Raw genomic sequence first — 18,809 nt, forward strand, 5'->3', positions numbered from 1 at the left:
TTATTGTTTCAAGCGTTTCAAGCGAGCTCTCATGGCTATCTCTCACCTAGCCACCGCGCCGTCGATCCTCTCGGGGTGTAGTGAGCTTACCTTAATGTAGAAATGAATTGCCTCCTCTCTCTCACACGCCGATAGCTCCACAATCCTAGATGCTAGCTCAAGCATCCTCAAGCCTCCTCCATCTCCAAGCTCCATCCATCATAGCCGCGCGTGCAAGGAAAGAGAAGAGAAGAGAAGAGAAGAGAGAAGAGGAGATGGTGAAGAGCTTCACCCTCTTGATCCCTCACTCACTCACTCCCTCACACTCTCACACTCCCTCTCTCAAGAGCACACACACAAGCAAGGTGAAGAGAAGAAGAGAAGAAGAGAGGACTCTTGTTAGCCACACACCAAAGAATGAGCTTCTCATTTACTTTTCCACTTTATATACAAAACCCTAAATCCCTTTTGGGGGGTTATCCCCTTATCCCCTTTTTTACATGGCCGGCCATGGCCTAGGTCCTTTTTCCCATTGTCCTCCTATCTTCCTAGCTTCCTTTTCACCGCCCGTCTACATTTACAAATTGCACGAGTGAAAGCCCGACACTCTTAAAATAAATCATGGTGCGCCTTGTGCTTTTTTACAACAGTATAGACTCGCGCTTTTTCTCATGCGCCTTTTTCCTTGATTTAGTACTTTTCTACACTTCTTGTGTTTTCAGATTCTTCTTGGTGCGCCTTGTCTTCTGTTTTGGATTTTTCAGCTTTTTCACCTTGTTCGTTTGAGGGTTAACATTACCCCCCTCCTAGACGAGTGCCAGTCCCATGGCACTCACAATCGTAGGTAGGAGGCTTTAGCATGCATCGAAGACGTGGGTGACAAGGACGTCTGTGGTTGCTTTGGAGGATTTTTTGTGGTGGCTAGATGAAGGTTTTTGGGGCCACATTGTTGGTGTGGGTGGCTGGTGGTAGGGTGGTTGGAGTTGGGGGTAGGGCTGTTTGTTGTTGGGAATTGCGGTGGGGACTGGCATAGGTGGTGGTTTATGGGGATTTTGCACAGGCCGATTGTTTGGTGGGCTTGCATGATAGGAATGGTTAAGAGGTTAGAATTGAGTGATGATGAAGAGCCGATGATGCATTTAATGGAGTCTTTAGTACCTGCAATTGAAAACCTCTCATATGTGGTCTCTCCCTGGCGGTAGTGCTAGTCTTCTTATCATGTACAAGACGTAGTTTGATTAGTTTGGGAGACGGGTCGAACTCTAAGCAAGCTGAGAGTATTGTCCTGCACTTGAGGACCCAAACTGTGTATATATTTCAGTGCAGATATGATGTGAGTGCTCGTGCATACTTAAATATTACGTAGTTAGAAGACCGCAGGTCTGGTTCCTCGTAACAATGTGTGGATGAAATAAAGTTGTCCATGTTGAGGAGAAGTACACAATAAGGTGTATGAGATATCATTTGCATTGTGACAGCATGATGTAGCATAATTGAACACATTGACACCGAAATTTCAGTAGAGATGGTAGCTATTAGGTTTGCTCGATGAGTACGGTGTACTTTCCATGGCCATTCGTGCGGTGCTTATCACGATTGATTGCAATGATACTAAGGCGGAGTGTAAAAAGAAATCGTGCAAATGGGTCAGGGTGACAGGTCTAACCATAGGTGAGACGACAAGCTCCCTAGGTATGTCCTACCCTTGATGTGCCCTGAACAATTGTGGGGGATGTGTAGAGGGCTAGGGGACTAGGGATAGAGTCAGCCGACCAAGGTCACTGGGCGTACCTAATTTGAGGACCCCTAGGTGTCGTGCTATGATTGTGAGTGCTTTTTTCTTTTCTTTTATTTTCTTTTTCTTTTTTTTCTTTTTCTTTTTCTTCTTTCCTTTTCTTTCCCTATTTTTTTTTAAAGAATAACATGAGTACAACCATTGCAATATGTTGAGGGTATCAGCCTTTCAATTGGATCGGGAAATGTTGAGATTCAAAGGCTACGAAACTGGATATTACAGCGATGATTGTGTCCCAGCCTCGTTGCTAAAGGAACAATTGTTGAGATGCGGAGATACACTGGAGATTTTGCAAAACCTCTTTGTAACATGCGATGTTGGTACAATTGAGGTAACAACTGCCGTGGTGCTAGGTGTAGAGTTTGACCCAGAAAGAGAAAGTGGCCACTGATCATGCTTTGGGCCATGCGACGTGGGCAATCGAAAAGGGTGATTTTCACTTTCAGCGGTGTGACTTCGTCATGGCTCTTTGTGAGGTTGGTGGTCTTGGGATGACTTGGGCATTGAACACTTTCGTACAAAGATATGTGTCGTCCTGCATCCACTTGACACTTCATGAGAGTATATGCAAGTCACATGCATCAATTATAATGAATAGATGCAACACAAAAAGATATTAATTTATCAAAATCCTATGGTCTGGCTGCGATGCATATCATTGGTGCTTGTTAAAGACATGCCATGGATTAGTAGTAAGAGAGGTTTGTACAGTTGGGGGCCTGCCCCTTTAACCACTTAAGGACAAAAAGTTATGACAAGATGGCATTTGGCAAGCAGCTTATACAACATAGGGCCTATTCTATTTGTATGAGGTAGGGTGAATTTGGGTGATCAGACGACTAGGGCTATGCCAGTGGTGGGCTTGTGTCAGATTGGGCGGGGAAGATATCGACGGGGACCCGAATGGTGTAGTCCCTGGCCGCAGTTGTTTCAAGAATGCTTTTAAATCATTCGTCGAATTCCCTCTTGTTTCTAGTTGCCTTCTCCTCTTTCGAGCACCTAGTGCCCGAGTGTCTGGTGAGGGCCTACACGGCCAGGGTTGCCACCCCCCCGGGCATGCCCTTGAGCCTTTATTCTCTTAGCCTGGGAAGTCTTTGGCGTGCGTCCGAGGTGGTCTCACTTACCTCTTAAGGGTAGGCATATATCGCTCTGGTGGAGGCATTTGTGCCTTATGCTCCCTTCTACGGAGGAGAGCTTCCTTGCATGCCAGCTACATTGTGTGCTCCATGACAGCTATTGTGGGGAAATCTACAAAATGTGAATCAAGGTTAGGCTTTGAGGAAGGATAGAATTATTTGCATGAAAGGGATTAAACAATGGATTATCAAGCGCATATGAAGAGGAGGGGCGAGGTGAGGCATGCAGTGTTTGTTGTAGAGGGACGGCCCCCGTGATGATGTTCGTCCTGCCTAGACTGCGGGGCGTATTCCAGCCATTAGCAGATCTTGGCTTATGCTAAGTTGCGTGGACTAGTTGTCATGTAGAGGAGCAGGGCTCGTCCCTAGAAGGATAAACCAAAAAGGGGAAAGGTGTATAGAAGGGGACGGTGCCCCGTCTATGCCATCAGAGATGTTGGTCAGGGCTTCCTATGGCGGTAATGAGGGTTACATGCCCTCCACTTGGAGGCGGGAATGGTCACATGACTTCTAGATGTGTGGTGAGAGGAGGACCTCAAGAGCTCAGCCTGTCAAACCCAACTCTTCCCCCTGCGCTTGACTATCATTGCTTGTGTGTGCTGATATTATCTATACAGGGTCACAAAACTCAGTGTTTATTTATGTACATATTTACGAATCCATGTCACTTCGTGAGGATAAAAACCAATTGTAGAACTCAGGATTGTATTGGAGTGTGGCACACGCATCCAGTACTCGTGGCAGCTTACTCTATAACAATAGATATTTTGCGACATCGAGTAGCATGGTACCTTGCTCGAGTCTACTAGCAACATGTAACTCCTCCTCAGTGAGAACCTTATCAGGCAAAGAGTTCTCTTGGCTAGTTCCGGCTAAGTCCATACCCCGAATAGCAATCAGTACTCAAAAGGAAGTCAACACCACATAGGTTGGGTCTCTTTGAGACTGCCATTTGGCGAATCGCTCCTTTGAGACCGTCATAATTTGGGCTCCTAGTTTGGCCATTGTAACGCAGTTTTCAAACCAACATTTTTCGAATTGACTTCGACCCTCTGATTGTCGCTTTAGTTGCTCTATCTCTAAGAGATTTGGTTGGCATAGCACATCATTGAATGTTACAGTTAAGCGTAGTTTGTCGACTTTCTCGTCAAAGATGAGTCGCATGCGTTCATGCAGGAGCCTATCATAGTGCTCGTCAAGATGTTCTTGCTCTTCCCAGGATAGGGGAAATGGAAAGTATTACCCAAGCTGCTTCTTGGGAAATGCACCCATGTCCACAAGGACGTAGACACGTGCGAATACTTTGAGTTTAGCATCCAACTCAGTTAAGCATTCTGCGACACTTCTATGTTTAATGAGGGCTTGCTCAGTTGCTATCTCATGCAAGGTTCTAGGAGTTTCCATAGGCTTTAGCATAGCTGGGGGCTTAGGCCTAGATGAGCAAGATTGGTCAACTCTAGGATTTATTATGTCCTCGGGGTTTCCATATCTCTCCTAAGGCTTTGTTGTTATTGTGTCATGGTTTTCCTTGGATGCGACTAGTATAGATTTGTCACCCTGTTGTGGTAGGGTTGTATCCACTCTTGATTGGTCAATGCAAGTTCTGTTGTGAATGGATTGAGTATTGCAAGCAACCACTGATGGTGATGGTTGCTTTGACTTATCAGAACACACTGATGTTTCCAAGGTTTCACCACTGTTAAGGGAGATAGCAATGGGTTCCTTAGTGGATGGACTCGATGCTTTATTCCCAAGTTCTTTCGTACTCTTGGTCTCAATCTTCTTGGCGTTCACAACCACTTGTAACTGCCATTGTGTTCATTGTGTTCTCCTTTATTTGTGGTCAATGAAGGTGTCTTTCTCAAAGACTCAAGACCCTGAACTAGGTCAGCTGTTGGTGTGCTTGGTTGGGCCTTAGCACTCTCTTTCTCTGGTGTGTTCTCATGGGACTTAGATGCAACCTACTGAACAGCCTTGCTAGGTTGATTGGTCAGATGCACCATCTCCTTGGCCACATCTTCGAGAGGTTTCTCCTCAAGCCTAGGCTTTCTTCTTCTGGAAGATTGAGATCCACTTTCAGGTGACATTCAATACTGTCAGTACCCAGGAACATCACTTGCCTTTCACATTCCACTTTGCGGATAAATGTCCCATGGATTGCTTCTGGATAGAGGTCTGACTCCTTCAAGGGAGTAGTGTCATCGCCTGATGTTCCACTAGAACAGTGTTCTCCTTCTGGAAAGATGACTCATTTATCTGTTGAGATTGCTGGAAGGGTATCAGAGCTTTGTTTGCTTCTATGTGGCCATCTTAGTAGTTGCGGTTTCTGCCTTTGCATCAATGACCTTCTTTCCAGCCAGAAGAGTTGTGGCACTCTCATTTTCAGCATGATCTTAGCTTTGGGTTTCTTCTTTCTCTGTACGGCTCTTCTTCCGGATCGAGGCTGCATCGAGGTTGCTAGGACCTGGCAACGATATGCCGGCATGCTTCGTCTATGCTCGGGTCATGACACGCAATGGGATAGGTGTGGCCTCCCCATCGAGGTTCTCGACACCAAGAACAACCCCAATGGGACAGATGGCATGTTGGCTGAACTTGAGGATAGTTTTTGCTTGGGACAGTCAATGAAGAGATGAGTGATTCTGCACTCAGGGCACCTTAGGTCTGCCTTGTCTCTATTTGGTTGCTCCCTTTCAAGACATCGTGATGAGATGTGCCCTAGATGACCGCAAGTCCAACATATGATTGGATCCTACATCTGCCCTCCTAGGCCTCTACCTCGGCCTCTTCCTAACGCCATCACTGGTACTGGTCAATAGTCCATAAGGACTGTGTTTCCCTCGTCATCGTGCGAGACGTATGGGTATACGTAAGTCTCTTTTTCATTTGGCTCCTCCACATAGTGGATTGGAGCGTCACTCAGTGGATGGGTCACGTAGGGACCAAGCGGTCTAGGTATGCCTGTAGGGTTTATATCCATTCTAGGAACAATCGGTTTAACATCATTAGGCGCACGAAGGGCCAATGGGGCTCCCTTTTTCTGAAGAATTGTTGGGGTCTGCTCGCTAGATATGGCTGATCGTATGGTTGTGAGTACAGAAGTCTTCTCGGTAATCTGTAATGCGCGACGTCATGACCGAATCTACCACAATTGGCACAAGGTCGTGACCTAAGGTCTTGACACTTGGCCGACAAGTGGTTTCCACCAAAGTACACGCATTGGACATGTGGCCACATTGGTCGTCTCAACATATCTTACAGTTTAGCTATCTCCATTTTTACCTTAGTCAAGTCTTGGTTTGTCTCAATGGCTTTCCCTTTGTCCTAGGCTGTTGGACATGATTGCTCACTAGAGGTTGACGCTCTCTCTAAACTCCGCGAGTTGGTCTCTTTTGAATTTGAGCTCCTGGAGCTCCGCTCCTTCAGCTAGTCGTCTACTCAAATGGCCTCTTCAAACACCCTAGCTAGCAAGTCTCGTTGCAAGCTCGAGTTGCCTACCAAGGCCTTATATAGCTCCTCACTCCATATTCCACTGATAAACACGGTGGACACCGCTCTTTCAGTAGGTCATTCGCCCATGGGGATTCTCGTGATGAAGAGGCTCCTCACATGGGTAACATAGTCGTGGATGTCCTCTTTCTCTTTTTGCTTGACATTCATCAGTCTTACTAGTAGATTGTCAGAGTATCCGGGCTCGGAGAATCTCTTGATGAAGAGGTTTTTGAGGCCGTTAAAGTCCTCTCATTCTTCGGCATCGAGACTCATGTACCAAGTCCTACCCTTGTTGCCTAAACAAAGCCCGAATGCTTGAGAGCGTTGAGTCAAGTTGGTGAGGCCGTTGGCCTCGCAGACTTGCTCAAATTGCTCTACAAAGCTGTATGGATCGTCATGGGGTTGGTACTTGTTAAGTTGCTTTGCAACAATTGGGATTTTAGACTGGCCCTTAGAGCCTTGGTTTGCTCCTAATCCTGCTAGTAATGATGTCGCTAGTACTACAGCACTCTGCTCTGCGCTGCTGTGTTGTTGAGAAGTCGCTTCATGAGAAGCTCACTCAATGTCAAGTCTCCTTCCAGGGTTCTCTCATGATCGGTTCGATTCCCACCTCCTAGGTTCAGCACCCGCTATATCTCGCGCAATTCTGTGTTCTGCCTTAAGCTCCTCGCATGCTAGTCTTGGTTGTATTTAACTATGCCTTGCAGCGCCTTGTGGGCTAGCTTCTGTTCCTCTTCCAAGTCTGTTATGATGGCCTCTGTTGTTCTACCGCGGTGCTCATACTGAGCGTGCACATCGTAGCTACTCACTAGCTGTTGAATTGCCTCTGGAAAAACTCCTAAGTCGAGTTTCTCGTTCGGCCTGCGGTTTGAGCTTTCCTCTGTCATGATCACGTTCTCGTGCTCCACCAAGCTGTCGATCAGGTTGAGCAAGTTGGTCAAATCCACTTCTCTAGCATCGCTTGCTTGGTCCTACTCTATGCTTTGGTCATCTGTCTATGTCTTGGGATCTTCTCCTATTGGTGTGTTCCTTGAGGTGTTTATCTTAGTGAGTTCCTTGACTTATTGCATCCACTCCTCAATTTATCTCTACTCAGTGTGAGTGTGTTCCTGTACTTCAAGTGCGGAAATTCAAAGTGAGTGCGGAAAACAAGTATCTAAGTGGCTTACGCACTCTCGCTTTGTTTTAGGCCTGATTGGCTTGTTGACCCACTTCTGGCCGTCTTGTCAGGTTTTAGGGTTTCTCGCTGCGTTCTTCGCTTGATGATAAAGTGGAAGAACTTGCCTTCTCCTCCTCCACTGTATATAGCTGCTCCTTGAATACCACATCACGGCTCGCGATGATCTTCTTTGCCTCTTGGTCATATAATTTGTAAGCCTTCTACTCATCACTATAACCCAAGAAGATACATTTTTTGCTTTTTGGTTGTAACTTGTTTATCTTCTCATCTGGAACATGTGCATAACATTCACATCCAAAAATTTTGAAATGTGAGACAGATGGTTTCTTACCATTTTTCCCATTGTCCTCCTATCTTCCTAGCTTCCTTTCCACTGCCCGTCTACAATTACAAATTGCACGTGTGAGAGCCCGACACTCTTAAAATAAATCATGGTGTGCCTTTCGCTTTTTTACAACAATATAGACTCGAGCTTTTTCTCATGCGCCTTTTTCCTTGATTTAGGAACTTTCTGCACTTCTTGTGTTTCTAGATTCTTCTTGGCACGCCTTCATCTTCTATTTTAGATTTTCTAGCTTTTCCACATTGTTTGTTTGAGGGTTAACAACTAGCCATAATGATAGTATACCAATGCAAATTCCAAGAGAATGGGTTAATGTAAATGATAACAAATCAACCCCAAACTCAACCAAACCAAGGGTAAAATAGGAGGGAATATCAAGATAGAGAGTTATCCATCAACTACAAGCAATAGACGAACAAAGTACAATGTCTACTCTCCAAGACAATGCTGAAAATTGTAATTATAGCACTATTGTAATAAATGTAGCAATATGATTAAGACCAGTGTGGGAAAATAATTTAAAAATGCCAAGATTCCACTACCAAAAATATCTGAGTAACAATCAGGATACATAAGAGCAACTAGCAATGAATAGGCATACAATTCATACTGAAACCTGTCATAAACTCAAGGGAGTCGGAAACTAGTACATCATATAGGCATAGACATTGTTTGTATAAGAGATCTCAAGATCAAATGCAAAGATCTATCAAATATACAACGGATTGACCAGACGGTAATAAATCTCAATGCATAACCAAGAAGCATTTTTACATCACTAGCATCATGGTGACATAGGTAACTGCAAGTGTATAAAGTATATAAATCAAATCAGCCCACTATTTGTAGCTACAACCAATATTATCCAAGAGAGCATAAACATACTTCAAGAGTCCCACCGTCTCGATAGACCAAGCTCAACTGCATAAAGTCAAGAGTCCCACTATCTCAATAGACCAAGCTCAACTACATATAGAAGATCCAAAGCTCTAGTGCAAAATATCCAAGTAAATGCAAATATCTCAAAAGCACATCCATTGAAGTGTCTCTAGAGTGTGAAAGAGAAATGCAAGGCTCAATATATCAAGTACATGACATCTGGATGCCGATAGACATTAGCCAATACATCTAGGGACATAAAACCCAATGAGTCTTCAGACAAGTAAAATGGCAATCATTGAAGCAACTAAAGCAAGTAGCCAAAGCTCCAAGAGACATCAAATATAACTCCAAGTCCAAGTCTCAAAGCATTCTATAACCTCCAAGCTCAAGTGTCAATGCTATTCATCAATACATGCAAGTGGGATTCTCAAATAACATCAAGCCTCAATAGGCATAACCTTCCCATTAAAAACTGTGTTGTCCAAACTGTTATGACATTGATAAACCTTTGCAAAACTAAGCTAATCAAGCTTCAAATAATCCAAGTAGCATCCCAAAGCATAACTTTACCATCCAATCACCAAAATAGCATCCAGGAAGCATCAAATATGCATTATGGAGTCTCATTGAGTGCTTGCCATGAAACCTTAAGCTGTAGGTATTCAAATCCAAGCTGAAGCAAATGATGAAGAAGCTTCTTGAATGGTTGGTTCTAATACGAGATGAAGAGAGAAGCCTAAGTGGAAGCACGAGCAAGTGAAAATAAGAGAGATACGAGTTATAGAGAATGAAGAGAGAGAGAGAGAGAGAGAGAGAGAGAGAGGATGTGGGAACCCCAATAGTCACAATGTATGACCAACCTTTCCTAATTCAATAGTCACTGAAAGAATAAAGAATAAAGTGATAGTGATGGGCACCCCCCACCTACAACGTATAGATGTGCAAGCACAATGTGTGTAGTAGTGAATACAAGGCAATGTAGACACAAGCGCCTTTACCCCAAACATCAACCTAGAGGAGCAAATCAATTGCTTGGATCATGTTGAGAGAGAGAGAGAGAGAGAGAGAGAGAGAGAGAGAGAGAGAGAGAGAGAGAGAGAGAGAGTGTGTGTGTGTGTGTGTGTGTGTGTGTGTGATATGAACTATATTTGGAGATAATAATTCAGCAAAAGAGATTATTGGTAAAGATAGCGATAAGTGAAATTCTTTTGCATCTACATCATAGATGGAAATGTGGAAAGAGGGGTGGTGTATTAATAAATTTTTCCTCTCTCCCTCATGACATATTTGGTCAAAGGTGATGCTGGCTAAGTTGCATATATCACAAAAATCTCATTGGTAAGACCATCCCAACCAATATAAGTGTATCAAAACTTCCATTACATCATCCTCTAAGATGTTTGCACTCGGGCTCTTAGTTATATCTAGAACTTGATTTTTAACCAGATCATAAAACATAGGATGTGCCACTATCCTTCTATGCTAAATTTATGCTTGTGATCCAAGTAAATCCATAAAATATTCCTTACACTTTTACACAATAGCTTGGGGGTGCATAACCATTTAATGGACATAGTTTTGCAGCTTTACTATATTTTCCCTTACAAAAGAGACATGCAAGCCATGATAAAATTTGTGAGTTTAATCATTGTTATGATGTAAGGCTTCCAATAATACAACAACATTAGCTTGTTGATAAGATTGCAACTGAAAATCATTAATGAGCCGTGACAATGGCATAGATAAAGAAACCAATAGTAAATCCACAAAATGAAAAATGTACCAATGCCAAAAGCTTTTCAATGGTATCCAATCTTTGTCTATGAAGTGTGGCATAATGGATTCCATATGACCTAACAACACTGCATATTAGAGACAAACAAATCAAAGCAAGCAACCCCCCATAATAGGAAGATCGAGTGAAAACTCATCTAATGATTGTTGCATATAGCCATAAAATGTTTCATTTCAAATGAAGGAAGAATTAAAACACAATGACAACCTACTCAAATAATTTCTAACAAGATGAAGATGAAGAGACTATTTAGCCATCTCAAACTCAAATGGAAAATGGTCACAAAGCACATAATGTGCAAGACCTTGATTTCCAAAACCTTTGGCAACAGTGAATCATCACACATAACATGCGTGTGATACAAACAACTCCAAGTTCCAAAGCATTACCTAGAATGAAAGGTATAACCATGGTCTAATGGGAATAGCCAAGACCATAAGTCTTGCTTTGAAATTGTTGATGCAAAACCATTCTAGTCATGACTTTCAGGCTTGTCCAACAAATCATGCTGAGAGGTGGAGTGAGAGGGATCCATACACATGTTAAAATCCCCCATTAGAAAGCCTAGACTTCCAAGTGAAATATATGACTGTAGTTGCCTCCGAAATTCTTAACTAAGTAAATCATCTCTCTCTCTCTCTCTCTCTCTCTCTCTCTCTCTCTCTCTCTCTCTCTCTCTCTCTCTCTCTCTCTCTCTCTCTCTCTCTCTCTCTCTCTCTCTCTCTCTCTCTCTCTCTCTCTCTCTCTCTCTCCATGTGTGTGTGTGCACGCACACACGCTAGTGCATTAGAGGATTAGTGGATGATACCATGGAAAATCATCAAACAAGGGGAGAATCAAGCAACTTTCAAGTTTTGGGAGTCTTAGCTTAAAGTACAAAGCAACCAAAATGTTTCGAGGAAACCAAATATAGATCGCACGACCACGTGAAACCGCCAAGGTGAAGGCAACTAGAAAGGAGGGAAAATGTGCAATTTATCAAGGTGGAAAAACCATCATAGAAGAATTTAAAAGCCAAGCATTACATTGCCTTTGGATCATAACATATTTAGTCCTCTCTTCATAGCTTTCGTTTTTTTTTTTTTCCTGTGTGCCAATGGCACCCCAAAGAGGGTTGTAACTAAACCTTAATGTATGTCTCATTGTCTTATTTACCTTTGAGATATCTATAAGGATGTTCAACCTCTCTCACTATGTGTGTGTGTGTGTGTGTGTTCAATATGCTCAAAAGATTGGTGACTACTATTGAGACTTGGATTGGAAGCTTTGTGCAAGATTCCAATACACAACCTGTGGTAGCTCAATGTGATATGATTTCTCACTATGATAGATGTAAGAGCTTAGAACTTGTGTTTTATGCTACTTGTTAATGTGTTTTATTCTTATACTTTGGGTAAGTGTTCCAAGTGTTTTATGCTACTTGTTAATGTGTTTTATTCTTATACTTTGGGTAAGTGTTCCAAGTGTTTTAAGGTAAAATCATTCACTATAAGATTGCAATTTCCTTGTGAAAGGTAAGGAAATTATAAAAGCTCTCTTGTGGGAAATAATGCCATAAGGTATAACCATCAAATCAAATGAATAGAGGTGATAAGTACACATATTTTGGCATATATGCATATAGGAAGAGGTAATGGGTATGGAACACTTCATTGTAACAGGCACATAATGTCTCGCCATCTATTTTAGAAGAATCATGTTTACAAAAATGGTATGGTTGTTGAATGATAACTTCTCACATAAGTCTTCTTGATTAAATAGGGTGGACACAATTCAAGAGGTTTTTGGCCTTTTGTTGGATGATTTTGGTCCCAATCATCTTGGTTGTCAGTTTTCCATTAACAATGTTGAATACTTCCACTAATAAATCATGTATAAGAGGATACTCATTTATGTATTGGGCTTATGGTCTCTTTTCTTTGGATTATGCTAGCAATACTTTGGGGCCTCCATGCATCACTAGGAGCAATGTTGGCAAAGTCTCACCTTACTACATACACACTAATGAGTTGCAATGCAAGATCCCCATATGCTACAAACCAAAGGAGACTCCATGGCCCCCAACTATTCAATAGGAAGGTAAGTTTGAAAGGCTTTGTGATGCCTCTCTACCCAATGCGGGTCAAGGACCCTTAGTCCATATAATCTTACCTTTGTTATATGTCCACCAATTCGCACCACATACGTGAAGAAACTCAGTGGAGTATGTGAAGCTTGAGGATAATCCATCTCCGATAACTTGGGGGCTCATCCACCCTTCGACATTTACTCCTCATGAACTTCCAACCAAATAAGGTACAAATATAGATTCCGTAACTACCTTGTAGCCTAACTATGTAAACCCTAGGGGAAAACTACATCACAATCCCCTTCATGTGAGGCCAACATAGTACCCTATGAAGATGGCACATGGGAATGTACTAGTGCCCACTCCTCTTGCCTATAGTTGAGTTCCACATCATTAAAGAGTTTGGAACATACCACAACAAAATAGGTTGGATCAAAGGGGAAGTGGTCAAAGCTCTATGAAACCCCCTACACAACATGGACAACATCCATGGAAGGCCTATTGGCACAATTTTCAAGTCTTTTCTAGAGTTTAACAACAATCTCATCTCTTACAATTTAGGGCACAAATCTCAAAGCTCACTTTGAAATACCACATGAAAAAACAAATATCTCTCAAGCTACAAAATTTATTTTTTAACTCTTTTCTAGCAAAAAATATAAGTGGAAAAAAGGATAGTCTCAAGAACGCATGAGCATAGAGCACTAAACACACACACACACACACACACACTCTCTCTCTCTCTCTCTCTCTCTCTCTCTCTCTCTCTCTCTCTATATGTGCACACATGCACAAAACAATGCAACTATAATCTCTTGACTATCAAGAAAAATAAGTCTTTTTCATAATCTCACTAATAAGCTCGTATCCACCTTCCCTTGCTACCATTGGTTTTAAAGAATGGAACAATACAATAGGTAGCATTTTTAGCAATTTGCTATCACACATAGTGCCTCTTGTAACATCCCCCTAGAACCCAACTTGCACACAAGACAATGCAAGCGAGACTCACAATAAAAGGGTCTCAACATGAAACTCACCTACCAACTATAGAGCTAAACAAGCTCACCCTCGAGCATGGGAGCTAGCAACACTCCAAGTCACGACCTCATCCCAAGGGTTGGCGTCTCATATCACCAACCCATGCCTTCCTAATGTATGGATGCTCTGACCAACAAGCCATGAGTCCAAGAGTGGCAATCACACAATGAATTTGCTCGACAAGACATTAATTCTTGGAAATAAGACTCAACTACCCTAAACTCAAAGTGCCCTTAGTACATTCACACCAAGTCATTTCATGACCACTGTGACCAATACTACTAGCATCCATCCAAATGTCCAAGAACATAAACACCTACTTTGTAAGAGCATGCATATGCATGGCCCACACGCACATGCATGCACACATGCACACAATATAGCAATTATCTCCCAACTCTCGAGAAAAACAAGTCTTGTTCATCATCTCCAATCTAACTAATAAAACCACACCCACCTCCCCTAGCCAACATTACTTTTTGAGAGTGAAATAATTCTCCAAGTAGCATTTCCCCTAGTTTGCTACAATTGCACACGCACACTCCTACCTCTCTCTCTCTCTCTCTCTCTCTCTCTCTCTCTCTCTCTCTCAATACATAAATCTGCACAAAAATCCACACTGCCAAATCCAAAAATCCACTTGTGAGGAAGCAATGGCACTACCAATATCCACATGTCCAGCCAGCCTCCCAAAAGAAATCCGAGGTTTATAACAATCCAACATTTGGACTCACTAGTGTTTGGGGCAGGCTTGACCCCATCACCAACCAATGAAAAGGCAACCTTTTCCAGAAATGCAAAAGAGACAACAGCGGTACTGTGTGGCCAAGTTGGTAGAAACCACAATACCCTGCAATTTCACAGTTAAAGCACTTCTGATGTTTAGTGCACAAGACCATAGTTAAACCATCCAATCACCACCTTAATTAGACATGGTGAAACCAGTGGTCAACTCTCCCCATGATAATTGGGGAGGGCCTGTTTAACCAGGATCCTCTAGCATATTCCCGACCATGTCAGCTTTAGTCCTACCATGATAGCCCACTACATGACCACAGTTTCAAGGTATCAACTGTGAAAGCCAATCATATATTTCAAGGTTCATCTAAGCAGGACATGGACCTCCACAGCAATATTGACTGCCACCCCCATCTGAAACTGGCCTGAGGCAATGTTTGAGAACTTTTAACCTAGGTACTGGTAGTTATACATAAATATCTGGAGGAAAACATGTTTGAGCCAAGTATTAAGTTAAAACTCAGCATGTACCATGTGGAACTTTATCCTCTGGACTATTGCCTGTATAGTACAACATTTATCTGGGAACTGTATATTCAAAAGCTTTAATAAATGCATAATTAAAAAGCTTCTGCCACCATACCATTGACACACAGCAAATCATGGCAAAAATGCTCTGCCCAAATTTATTACCAAGCCTTGTATTACAACAAAATTTGGTTAATATCTAAATATTTGCCTCAATGACCTAGTGCCGCTGCAAAACTTCCACCTCAACTGAGACCTTATTGTCAGCCTCTCTTAAAATTATTCTACCTAGTCAAACTCTTGGAATACACAAGAGGTAAAATTTGGAGCTTTCAATGCTCTGGCCAAAAGTGGGCAGCCTTTAGCTCTTCTACTTAGAAACCTCATGTATAGCATTTGCCAGATATTTCACATTGCCCGATGTAACACCTGCCATGCTGTGATCATCCACAAGAGATTAGTAGAACAGCTTTCCTATTCTGCCCAATGAATAAATCCCACAGAACCAAGTAAAAGTACTGATTGATGCAGTTCAGCCTACTTTGAAAATCCAATCACATATAAAGAAAAACACCCCTCATATTAAATACCTGATTCGTCCATCCTTGGTCATATACACATGGAATTCCTGAGTCATTCGATCAACCTGTTCAGGAGTAAGGCCACTGTAGCAGAACATGCCAATCTGCCCAAAACAATGACTGCAAGTTAGATAATGTGAAGTTACCTTATTAACAATCACTAGAGCTTTCATAACTATTGGTCCCCTTACCTGGTTAGTGATATGCTCCCAGTTATGCTTTGAGCCTAGCTCCTCCAAGTTCTTCCGTAAAGAGACCCTCATTCCAATAATTCGTTCTGCCATTTCCTGAAACCAATAGTACATAAGTCACTGAATATTTATAAGCATTTAATTGCCAGTATCAAAATTATGTAAAAAGGAACACTACCTTCACTTCCTTAAACCATAAAGCCTGTAAATCTGGATCAGTCAAGATGGTTGTCACAAGAAGAGCACCATGAACAGGAGGACTGCTGTACATAGGTCGGGCAATGTATTCCAACTGGCTTTTGACTGTAGCAGCTTGAGCAGAGTCATCACAGACCACACTGACACCAGCACACAAGTCAACATCCTACTTTAACATTCAGCAAAAAAGCAAAATTCAACATAACGAAAAATCTTTAACCACCTTATGCATCCAATTCTCTGTCCATATAACCCCATGCTCTTTGCGAATGACTGTGCACATGCAAGCTGATGGCCATCCTCTAAAAATATCTTAATCGCCTGGTTGTCTTTTTGTGTATCACCACTAGCAAATCCCTGGTATGCCATATCAAACAATGGGAAATGTTGTTTCTCCTGTATAGGATACAACTCCAGTCAGAGATGTTTAAGGTGAAGTTTAAAGGTGTAAAATGGCGCACATATTTTATATTAAATGTACCACCTTAAAAATCAGTGAAAGCTCCTTCCATTGCTCCGGGGTAGGATCAACTCCAGTTGGATTATGTGCACAAGCATGAAGCAGAATCAGAGATCCATTGGGAGCTTTCTGCAGCAAATGAAGTTATGAGTCAAGAGAGCTAATTGTCGAGAGTTTTCAGCAGCAAGGACAAGCTATCTGAGGCAGCATCAAGTAAAGATGACTCTGAAAACTTACCCTCAAGTCTTCCTTCAAACCCTCAAAATCCAACCCCCGCGTACTGGGCAAGTAATATGTGTAGGTATGCTTAGCTACATTGGCATCTCTGAAAATGTTGTGATGGCTGTGAAAAGGAAACAATTCAAATCAAAAGGGGAAGCACAAAAGTTAATCATAATGGAGACTGCCCTAACAGTGATAACCAGGTCAAAAAACAAGACATTCACTTTAGGGTACAATGAGTCTGGACATTTACTTGGACCAGGTTGGAACTGGCAAGTAAGCTTCTGATTGTGGTCGGAACCTTTTGATGAACTCGGCAAATAAGCGGACTGCTCCTGTACCAGAGAGGGCCTGAACAGCGGCCACTCTCTTATCTTTTAATACTTGAGCATCCTCACCGTAAGCCAAACGCACAGCTAGCTCACAAAACTTTGCACTACCACCCATAGGCAAATATTCCCTGTTGATTTAAAGGTTTGCATTAGTCATTCATCAATAATGCAAACAGTACAAACTCTAGAAAATAAAATGATATTCATCAGAAAGAAAACATAAATGGCATATACATGCGGTCGTGGCCAGCTATCCGGTCTTCTGCTTGCTTGACACACTCTAGAACCACTGGTTTACCTTCATCATTGCGGTATGCACCCTGCACATTTTTAATAACCTACATATTAGTACTACAGAAACTTTAACTGTACACTCTGAACAAGGGAGAACAACCATGATCTATTTTACATAGGATTCCAAGAATGCACTATACAAAAAATATTGCAGGTAAGAGCAGCCAAAACAAAAGTGACCGTGGCAAAAGCCAAGTTTAACGGCACAGTTTTAGAAACCGGTTCACAAAATGTCGATTGCGCTTCTTATGAGCTGAATTCGGAACTTCTCATTTCACTGAGTTCGATCTAGATGCTACAAAAAGGCGGGCAGCGTCCAGAAACTGGAAAAGGACAAGCTTTTTTGCATGCGACGGATATCTCTGGCTGGAAGACTGGAAATCAATTCGTTTTCACTAGCAGCTGTCAGATTTGCAGAAATCCTGTATACTAAGGTTACGAAACCACGAGGCAAACTTCAAGCAGAGTGACGGAGACACAGAGACACAGAGAGAGGGAGGGAGTTTATAATGAGCCGAGCTATACAGGATTTCAATGGATCCAAGAACTAAAGTAAAACAATAGATTCCGCAAATTACAACTCTCTCTCTCTCTCTCTCTCTCTCTCTCTCTCTCTCTCTCTCTCTCTCTCTCTCTCTCTCTCTCTCTCTCTCTCTATGTATTTCACGGGGCCCATCGTTCTCGAATCCATTGAAATCCTGTATAGCTTGCATTATCATCTCGAATCTATTGAGATCCTGTATAGCTCGAATTTTCATCAGGCCCCTCTGAGAGAGAGAGAGAGAGAGAGAGAGAGAGAGAGAGAGGGAGGGAGGGAATAAAGCTCACTTACCACACCGACGTTGATCTTGGAAGGGTGAGTATCAGCGAGATAAGCAGAAGTGACCCCGAGGATAGGGTCACGAGGTGCAGGCTGCAGTTCACTCCACCAGCTACTGTAGGAACGGTGCCTGCTGCTGCCGACGCCATAACCATAGCCATAGGCAAGGCTAGGCGGATGCACGCGACAAGAAGATGCAGCGACTCGGCAGGAGGCCAGGGCTAGCAAGCGAGATCGAAACGCCATGGCTTCCTACCAGGTCCTTCCTTGCTTGCTGAAAGGGCTTCAATGGAGGACCTGCAACGAGAAAAAGCCCCTGGAACAAAATTTCGCTTGGTAATTGTAAACTAGACATTTGACAAGCAGGTGGAAAGGCTTAAATCCAATCGATTATTTTAGCGCTTTTGAAAAATCATTTATTTTTTATTTTATGGTGCGCTTTTTTTAACTCCCGGTGTAAACTCGGCTTCCTGTCAAGGGCGTATTCGCACCAGGGCCCCATCGTTATTCTCGCCCTTGCCACCTTGCCTTGCGGGGCACGCTACCTCCATCGTCATATTCTCCTTCTTCAGCCTAAAATATGTGCTTTCTGCCAACCCCATTTGGCACTGTTACAACGTCTGCTTACCTACTCCCAATATTAATATGGAGAAACGCACACCAATCAAATAATTTGAATATTATATATCTTTGAGAAAAATTACACTATTTCAAAATTTTCTTTTACAAGCTAA

The 18,809-nt window shown here is 42.5% G+C and overlaps 1 protein-coding gene across 1 annotated transcript; it reads right to left on the minus strand.

Moving 5' to 3' along the window:
• Positions 1-15,087: 15,087 nt before the first annotated feature.
• LOC148008639 (aspartate aminotransferase, mitochondrial-like) lies at positions 15,088-18,436 on the minus strand. Its single transcript, XM_087674140.1, has 10 exons — positions 18,088-18,436; positions 17,196-17,281; positions 16,883-17,089; positions 16,645-16,750; positions 16,432-16,536; positions 16,171-16,343; positions 15,928-16,087; positions 15,750-15,845; positions 15,568-15,662; positions 15,088-15,414 (listed from the first exon to the last, which is right to left on the minus strand). The coding sequence occupies exons 1-10, from the start codon at positions 18,319-18,321 to the stop codon at positions 15,348-15,350; spliced, it is 1,329 nt and encodes a 442-aa protein (XP_087530266.1). The 5' UTR covers positions 18,322-18,436; the 3' UTR covers positions 15,088-15,347.
• Positions 18,437-18,809: the final 373 nt, after the last annotated feature.

Source organism: Lygodium microphyllum, unplaced genomic scaffold (assembly GCF_053477565.2).
Source record: "Lygodium microphyllum isolate KBCC unplaced genomic scaffold, Lygodium_microphyllum_v1.1.10 scaffold_104, whole genome shotgun sequence".
In the NCBI taxonomy this organism is placed as follows: domain Eukaryota; kingdom Viridiplantae; phylum Streptophyta; class Polypodiopsida; order Schizaeales; family Lygodiaceae; genus Lygodium; species Lygodium microphyllum.

Excerpts from the sequence above, each read along its gene's own strand:
- LOC148008639 (XM_087674140.1), bottom strand. The coding sequence starts at position 18,321 with ATGGCGTTTCGATCTCGCTTGCTAGCCCTGGCCTCCTGCCGAGTCGCT. Across the intron at positions 16,751-16,882 it reads CCAGTTCCAACCTGGTCCAA|CCATCACAACATTTTCAGAG; the intron begins GTAAATGTCCAG and ends TCCTTTTCACAG. Across the intron at positions 15,415-15,567 it reads ACCAAGGATGGACGAATCAG|CATGGCAGGTGTTACATCGG; the intron begins GTATTTAATATG and ends GGATGATCACAG.